We start from the raw sequence: 9859 nt of genomic DNA on the forward strand, positions 1-9859 counted from the left end.
TGAAATTCATCTTTTTTGAAGAAATTAATTTTATTGTGGAGATTGCCAGGAATCAATATTTTTATTTTTTTGAACAATCTTGAAGTTAGCAGCAGGTTTTTCGAATGCGTAATACCTATGAAATATATGATTGAAGAGTTAGGCAGCTAGAATTGTGTACATAACCTGTTAGAAAGTTTCTCCTCTTTGAATGACCAAACTTGATCTCATTTTGTTCTCATTATCTCAATGCCAGTAAGTGCTGTAGTTCGGTGCAATAATATTTTAGGGCTGTTTGGCTGCATGAAGGATTTAGTAAGTCCTTAAATTTGGCTTTCGCAACTCATGATGTATTAAATCTTAAAAATTATTTGGTATGACATGTTAATTCTGATTAAATGCTATGAATTTGTTTAACTTTTTTTTTTTATTAAATTGGGTTGGGTAGATAGAGAGATAAAAGACGGTGGGTGAGGGGAACAAAGAGATGCGAGACGGTGCGAAGAGTGAGAGAGAGATAAAGATAGTGAGAGAGGGTGGGGTAGAGCGAGAAGAATTTGAGCGAGAGAGGGGGAGGGAGGGAGGGGGAGAGAAAAGAAGTGAGAGAGATGGAGAGTGACAGGAAGGAAGGGAGGGAGAGATTGAGGAAGAATTTGTTTAGTCACATCTAATATAAAATGAGAAGGATATAAAATATTTCATCAAAAAATAGATCTATAATCACATGATAACATAAACATGTCCCTAAAAGAAACAATTAAATCTTATCTCCAAAAAAAAAATAAAAATTGAATCACCAACAAAATCTCTCATAATGGGTTGCATCTAGGAGATTTGATCAGATAAATAAAATCTTGAAAGCCTTAGGCCAAAAGAGGGCACAATTTTAGTAAAATAAATCATTGGACTACAGTAGGGATTTAATAGGAAGTAGAACAATAATAGAAAATCTTCTCAAGAGGTCAACATGAAAAACCAGTGCTAAAACTCTATAGTATATGTAGAGATTATAGAGACATTAAATTGTAAGAAAAAAAGAAATCCAAAGCAAAGATTGTATTGCTTATAGTAAATTAGCAAATACCAACATTCAAAAAACCGTTAAAGAGCAACAGAGTTTTATCCATAGAAACAAAAGTGGTGAGAATCCTCCATTGCAATAAAATTGAAATACCAAAGCAGAATAGTATCAGTTCTAAGAGGATCACAAGACATTATAATAGATGTGTTGCATCTATATTTGTCTTGGGAATCACACCCAATGTATACAACATAGGGCAAATAAAGAAATGGAGACAAAAAGAGAGAATGATATAGTGACCTAAGTCTCTTTTGGTTTTAGTACCCCTGTAGAGGGTTAGTCATCTATATTCTTTTCCAGGTTGACTTTCTTGGTACCCTTCGAAGGCCTTGTCGTTATTGGGTAGGGAATCATCTCCAGAATTTAGTTTGATCCAAACTTGAGGCACAAGTTTATGAGGCGAGAGTTTTGCGAGATGAGCCCTTACATTTTTGGTCTATTAGACGTCTTATCGCCGTTGTCGGCCACCATTTTAGGTACTTTCAGTTCCTCGAGTGTTGTTTCGATGTTAATGTGCATCAACTCCTTTAGTTCTTTGAGCATCGTTCGAACCTTTATAGATATACACATAATTAGCCAATATTTTCAATAACATTTTGTTAAATAATAGTTTATAAGAGTTAAAAGAAAAAGGTCCTTTATTATTTCTTTTTGTTGGTTCAATGTATTTGTTATAAGGGAAAATTTTCTTGAGTTCATTCCCACTCCACATTCGTGGGACCTCTTTCCTGTGTATGTGTTCAATTTATATGCTCTTGGGTGATTGTTTGATTGATAATGAATGGGTTAGTCCAAGTCTAGTCGATTTATTGACGGAATGCCCTCCGAGTTAATGGTTTGGCTTTCTTCATGACTAGGTCGCTGGGTGCAAACGCTCTCTCTCGAACATTTCCATTATAGTATCGACCAATTTTCCTTTTTTATTTCTTCATGTCAAAGGACTACATTGGTTCAATTTTCATCAAGTCAAGTGTGAGCTTCATCCATTCATCTTAGCCTTAGGCTAGTTGATGAGATTATCCTCGACAAGGAGGTCGTGACAATCGTCTGTCTATGGTGGTTATATTCCACTGACAATATTGCCTTCGTCCCGTGGGAAAACATGTAAAGAGTTTGCTCGGTTGTTGAGGATGATGTTGTTTGGATGACCTAGGAACCAACGAGAGTAACTCCGCCCAATTCCCATTTGCTCATTCAACTTTTTCTTAGCAAATTTAGAATTATTTTGTTAGTAACCTCTGTCTGTCCATTGATCCAGAAATGATGTACATTTATAAACTTTAAGTAGATTCCTTGACTTTGGCAGAAATTTCTTACTCTCTGGTCAGCAAATTATGTCCCATTTTTCCAAAAGATGATGTCTGTCCCGATGAAGTTCTGGAGGACCTCCATTGTAATCCATGTGAGCTCTTTCACTTCGATCGACTTTGAAAAGTAGTTCGCAAGACTAAGAGGAATTTTTGTTGGCCTTTTGATGAAGGAAACAGTCCGAGGATGGCAATCCCCTAGATGGACAAAGGCTAGGGATTGGCAATCTACTATAGTTTATGGGTTGACTGCTGTTGTAATGAAGCATACTTTTAACATTGCTCGCATCTTTTGGAAAAATCCTCTTCATCATATATGAGAGTCAATCAGAAGTCTTGTCGTTGAATCTGAAGTGCCATTGTTCTCTCTCTGGAGTGACTGCCACATTCACTAGAGTGCTCCTCTCGGAGGATTTCTTTCGCTTCATTTTCCTTGACGCATCTCAAGAAGAGTGAGGGGGCCTACATTTGGAAAGTCTCAATTTAATCATGAGATGGAACTTGAATCTTCTTGGATTAGTGGTTTGCTCGGGAATTTTTTTCGGTTGCTAGGTGTTGTATATGAGGATCCATCCAACTCAGTGTGCTTTCGACTTCCATCTCCATGACTTTAAGTTCCTCAATGGCTGACTGAAAAAGCTTCTGCGGCGTTTCTTCTCCCAAGAAAATGCTTTTAGATAGAAGGTCAGTCACTTAATTTTCTCTCTACTGACATGTTCTATTTTGAAGTCTCCGAACTTACATATCTCAGCCTTCTTTTTGTTCATGTACTTGGCCATCATTTTGTTTCTAACCTCGAACTCTTCGGTGAATTGATTCCCCACCAACTGAGAATATGATTTCACTAGGAGATGTCCGACGCCCATTTTGTATGTTAGACGTAGGCCAGCAATCAACGCCTTGAACTCTGCCTGATTGTTGGTGACTTCAAACTTGAGGACATTCGAATGATAAAGATGCTCCCCAGTCGAGCAGCCTAATGCTAGTTTGATTCCTGCTCTTGCTTGACTCAAGGCTCCATTGATGTGCAACATCCAAGTTCGATCGTTAGTGTCAATTTCTTCTCTCGACTTGCCTTGTCCAGAAAAGTCAGCCAGAAAGTTCACGATAGCTTGAGCTTTAATCGTTGTCTGGGGGATGTAGGTGATAATATATTTGTTGAGCTACATAATCCATTTAAGGAATTGATCAACATATTTTGGTCGAGTGAGTATGGATTTGAGGGGATGGTTAGTGATGATTTTAATTAGATGTGTCTAGAAATATTTCTGGAACTTGTGAACAGAGATAATTAGAGTAATCATTAGTTTTCCAAGATCGGGTACCTAACTTCGGTGCCTCTAAGGATATGATTAATGTAATAAATTGAGAATTATTTTCTCAGCTCCTCTCAGATCAAGACTGAGCTGATAGTCTCTAGCATAACTCCCAAGTACAGAGAGAGTTCTTCATTCGGTTTTTCTTAGTGTTTTGAAGAACGCTGCATATTTATCGCCTAACTTGAAATGAATCGACTGAGCACTGTTATTCGACTGTTCAACTTCTGCACCTTCTTAGCATTTTGGAGAGAAGACATGTTTAACAGGCTCATATTTTTTTTGGGTTTGCCTTGATAGCTTCGGATGGAAGGTGGTATTCAAGGAATTTGTCAGTTGAACTTCTAATTTGCCTTTTTAGTACATTTAGCCTCTTTTTCTAGTGTTTGGAAGGTTTTTTTTTTTTTATGTCATTAACATGTTCATCCAACTGACTCTTAACTAACGCATCATTCAGTACATTTAGCCTCTTTTTCTCGTGTTTGGAAGGTTTTCTTTTATGTCATTAACGTGTTCATCCAACTGACTCTTAACTAACGCATCATTCACATACACCTCAATGTTTTTTTTTCCTTTTAGAGTAACAAAAATTACACCCATGAGATGTTTATAAGTTGCTACAGTGTTTTTAAGTGTTGGCGGGATGCATCTTTTTCTGATTTTAGTAGGAAAAAAATGTCGAAGAAGTTCATCACCGAATGACTTACCTGTCAAATATATCAAAGCATCAACCCTTGGCAAGGGGTAGTTGTGCTTTGGGCAGACAATGTACATGTTCGTGAAGTTCACCTATGTTCTCCATTTGACATTCAATTCTTGGACCATGACCACGTTTGAGATTCAGATTGGGTACTGTACCTCCCAAATGTAGCTGACCTCTTTATGCTTTCGCACCTCTTCGCGGATCGACTCGACCAATGTCATGGTTGAACAATTTATCACATATGTTATAATCTTTCGTCAAATTTATTATAGAGCATTTAACAAATTATTTGCTAAATAATAAATGAGTTTGCTTGTGAATATAAAAAAAAAATATTTTGGACTGTTTTAAGATTTGATTCATGTTTGAATTTATTTTCGAATTTAAAGAGACTTAATTGATCATGATTAAGTATTAATTAAATCAAGTTTGAATGCTTATACATTGGTTATAATCTTATGTAGAGTAATGATAATAAAAGAGTCACCAAGAAGTTTAACAAAGTATAAATTCTAAGAGAATGGGGGATTTTTTATTATTTCCTTGATTTTTTTTTATCACCACGTTTATTCTCAAAACTCAAATCATTATTAATCAGAGTGAATATAAATTTAGTTAAATCATGTCTTTAGAAAAAAGAAAGTTTCCCAAAAAAGTTTCCTGATGAGATCGTCTTATTTCTTCATTGTCTGCACACTGATTCGTGTCCATTTGAGATGAGAATTTTTTGAAACATTTTCATCAGTTATTTGTTGAGGTATTAAGTGGGTAATGCAGTGTTATGTTATATAAATAGTGAAATTTGGATAATAAATAGGTAAATGACATTATTTTATGGAGAAATTTTTTGATACGAAGTATGTATACTGCTCTACGTGCAGACTCTAGTAATATGTCATTATGTGTATTATATTGGGTCTACTTAAAAAAAATTAAAGTGAAACCGCAGAGATTATTTGAGAGGATTATTGGGAGTTATTGAGAATATTGATGCATTAACTCCAACAACGCCGTAATAACTCTTCAATAACCTCCGTGGTTCAACTCCAATAACTTCCCAATAATTTCTGCGGTTCTATTTCAATAACCCCCCCAACAATCTCCACGGTTTCCCGTAAATAATCTCACAATAAACTCCACGTGACGGCTTATTATTGGAAGTTGGTATGTATGTGAATCCTTTAGTATAAACGAGAAGATTTGTCGAGCTATCTTCTGCAAGTTTCAACGAGGTTATATTCTAATATAATTTAGATAGTTATATATACGATCACATAAGGCAAAATCTTGGAAGGGAAATAGTGGGTTGAGCAAGATTGTGAAAATTAGACTGGGCATCAAACCAGAAGAGGGAGGGCTTCAAGATCCATTGGTTCAATTGAGGTTGAATCGAATGACATAATAAATATAAAAATTAATTAAATATGAAATAACATAATAATGATATATTAATTAATAAGCAAATATTAATAAAATAAAATAAAATCTAAATTAATAAGTAACCCTAAAATTCTATTGATACTAAAATTTAATATATTAATATTAAATATACAATTTAATAAATTCCACATATTCAAATTTTAAATAATTTATCATAAATAATATAAATTATTGTCAAATTTAATAATAAGTTCCCTCTTGTACAATAAATGAGTTAAACCGCGTTGAGTTTGATTCAACTATTTTTTGACTTTTTTTTTAAAAAATATTTCAATGCATGTATTCATTCTGCATTTGTTAATATGCAATAAAAAATTAATTTAAGGAAATTTAACTTTACATGCATCATAACGGCATAAATTTAATAATAATTTTGAATAAATGCTGGTTAAAGTCCAAGCTAAAGCCGAAAAAGATTGATCAAAATCAACCCTTCATATTACACTCATTTTATAACACTCCAATGTCTAACAAAAAAAAAGGGGCATTTACATACATACCACCCAATTCCTATGTATTTACATATCTAACACCTAAACTTTATACCACCCAAATCATTTATTTCACATAAAAATTAACACTATTTTGGCATTTTAAAGAGTGCAATACATCTTTTCATTGCCTAAAGTGGTAATGTATGGAAAAATTGAAGTTCAGCTGCTAGATATGTAAATATATAGGAATTGAGTGGTATGTATGTCAATTTTCATGCATAGATTCTGATGTGATTTAGACACTAAAATATCATATAAATAAATATAACAATTTAAGCGTCAGATATATAAATACCTTGAAATTTTGCAGCAAAACAGAAATCCCCCAACAATCAACCATGATGAATGATGAATGATGAATGATGAATGATGAATGGAAAAAAACTCAGCATTGCAATTGTTTAAATTCAGGCAGCTGCATTTTTCTTCGCAGGGTTGTAAGCACTGAAATCACCGAAATCCCGCCTTCCACTGCCATAATGTTAGTCCATTAGAACAAGGAAATCATGATAATTAGACTAAAAGTATTTAAATTGTAATTAAAGTTGATCATTCATATTAGCAAATTAAGCTAAATAATCTCTGATAGAATGCTGAATTGAAACAGTAAGTGAGAAAGATTTACATACATATCACTCAATTCTTCCAAATTCATATATCTAACATTTAAAATTTAATATATATATATATGCCACCTTACATATGCATTAAAAGGTGTATTCACCTCTTAATAGCGGAAAATATTTGTATTTTTATGTTATTTGAAGAATTATGTTTGTAATTTAATTATGCAAAGTTCAGGAACAATTTTTGCAAACTGCAAAGTTATTCCATGTCTTAAATCGGCAGTTTAACATGTGTGGCTATCTGTTATTTTTATTTTTTTCGTCATTCATTCAATACTAAACAGAATGCTCTGTGCAGGAATGGACTATTCTTTGTCTTCATTTGAATTTTGTGTGCTTACATATCATAATGAATCTACCTCTAGTCCTAAGATTGAATATATTAACATTTGGTTCTGGATTTGTGAGAATAATTTTTTTGAAAGCTTATAAGAAAAAATTATAATACAGTGAAACTTGATGCCTAAAATTAGTGATCGGACTGTCTGACTCATCACTGTAGTTAGAACTTGTATGGCTTGAATTCTATTTAAAATTTTCATGTAGAAACTGAACATTAGCCTAATTTCTTGCCATTAGCTGAATTTCATGTTCATTAGATTTTTCATATTACAATGAGAGCTAAAATTTTGGTTTTTTTAATATAAGATGCAATATCTCTGGTTCTTTAGTGCAAATTATCTGATGATACACATATCTATTGTGCTTCTCTATGTTATACACATAAAGTTACGTTATTTTTGTTTTCTAATTTGTTCGAGGACAATGCACATAATGTGATGCTCATTAATTTTAAACAATATCTGACTAGATGAAGTCGTCAAGTTCATTACAATTAAAAGGTCTGAAGCAATTTTTTTGGCTATTTATTAGCTTAATGTTGTAATTTTTGTAGAAGCAATGACTAGTCAATCTCAAAGTAAATCTAATAGTTCCACAAGTTAATCTCATATTGATGTAGCACCAACTCCTATTGAGAGTGGATGAAATTGTAGTAAATGAGGATAAGAAAGGTAAAAGACAAAGATCAGTGGTATGAAACTACTTCACTGAAATATCAGCAATAGAATAGAAAAATTATACAGAAGTGAAAATGCAATTATTGTGTGAAGGCTTATGTGAAATAAAAGACTAAAACCGCATCTCAAATGAGAATACATTTTAAGGCAAATCACTATAGTAAAGCTGAAGGCAGGGATGAAAAGTAAAAACTCTTTGAACCAACAGCCGAGGATATCAACGAGATTGAATCTATTACAGCTTTATGTGTTTCATATGCAAATAAACATAGTAAAATAAAAAAACATTGTGGCTAAGATGATCATTGTGCACGACTATCCCTTCATGAGAGTCGAGTATTTATGGTTTAATATTCTGATGAAATTAATGAATCCAAACTACCGCAGAATTTCAAGGTTTGCTATCAAAGAAGAGTGCATGAAAGTGTTCGAAGTACAAAAAGAAACATTAAAAAAAAATTGTAACTAGTTGGGACAGTTTAACTCACTAGCGATTGTTGGACATCAAGCCAAACAGTTGGTTATATATGTCTTATTGTGCACTATATTAGTTCTAATTAGAAACTACATTGCAGGATAAATAATTTTACTGATTTAGATCCTCCACATTGCGGAGCTATGATATCTGAAGCAATTTCTGAAAGTTTGTTGTAATGGGGTTACAAAATAAAGTTAGCACGATTACTTTACATAATGCATCATCCAATGATGTGGCATCTAGAAATTTGAAAGGGTTGTTTACTATAAGATCCGATTTTCTTATTATGAAAGATTTTTTCATCTTCGTTGGGCCGCTCATATTTTAAACTTAATGGTGCAAGATGAGTTAAAATAAGATGGTAAGGTGATTGAAAAAGTTAGAGAGTCAATCCTTTTTATAAAACGATTCCCGAGTCACTTACATAAATCTGGTGAGATTGCGAAATATATTAATTTGTCCACAACAAAGTCATTATGCATTGATGTGCTCACAAGTTAGACACTAAATACAAATTACTAGACTTTGGATTTTATTTTGATGTCGTCTTCCCTGAATATGCTTTGCGAGATCTTAATTATGCATGGTTGCCATCTAAGGATGATTGGAATCAATTTGATAAGATGAAAGGATTTCTTCATATTTTTTCACCAAATACAACAAACAACAACAACAACAACAACAAAGCCTTAATCCCACTACGTGGAGTCGGCTACATGAATCCTTTTTCTCCATTGCGTCCTATTTAGTGTCATATTTGCATTTAGTTCTAGTAAATTAAGATCATTTTTAATACAATAAGCCCAAGTCTTCCTAGGTCTACCTCTGCCTTTCTTAACACAAGTCGAATTTAAAACATCTACTCTCCTAATCAGATCATCTAATGGTCGACGTTTAATATGACCAAACCACTAAGGCGACTTTCTCTAATGTTGTCTGTCACAGGAGCTACGCCAACCCTATCACGAATATATTCATTCCGCATTTTGTCTCTAAGTGTAAAGCCACTCATCCACCTAATCATTCTCATCTCGGCAACACTTAACTTATTATTATGCTTCTCTTTTAAAGGCCAACATTCAGCGCCATAGAGCATTGCAGGTCTCACAACCATCTTATAAAATTTTCCTTTCAGTCTTAGCGGTACTTTTCTATCACACAAAAGGCCCGAAGCATTCCTCCACTTCAACCAACCAACTTGAATTCTACTATTAACATCCCCATCTAGATCACCATCGCTTTGGACAACGGACCCAAGATATCTAAATCGTTCACACCTTTTAATAATTTGATCACCCAAAGTCACACTTCTGTCACTAGAGCTATTACTACTAAAATTACATTCCATGTATTCAGTTTAGTTCTACTTAAGCGAAGGCCTTTAGACTCCAATGTAGACCTCCATAATTCAAGTTT

The 9859-nt window shown here is 33.6% G+C and overlaps 1 protein-coding gene across 1 annotated transcript in view; it reads right to left on the minus strand.

Annotated features, from left to right (window-relative positions):
• Window positions 1-6556: 6556 nt before the first annotated feature.
• The window catches only part of LOC110020151 (protein RRP6-like 3), a 121998-nt gene continuing 118695 nt past the window's right edge, over window positions 6557-9859 (minus strand). Inside the window, exon 12 of the mRNA XM_020718152.1 lies at window positions 6557-6791. Coding sequence (XP_020573811.1) covers window positions 6728-6791 — 64 coding nt within the window. The 3' untranslated portion in view covers window positions 6557-6727. The remainder of the gene's footprint in view (window positions 6792-9859) is intronic.

The sequence above is a fragment of the Phalaenopsis equestris genome, unplaced genomic scaffold (assembly GCF_001263595.1).
Source record: "Phalaenopsis equestris unplaced genomic scaffold, ASM126359v1 Scaffold000094, whole genome shotgun sequence".
Lineage (NCBI taxonomy): Eukaryota > Viridiplantae > Streptophyta > Magnoliopsida > Asparagales > Orchidaceae > Phalaenopsis > Phalaenopsis equestris.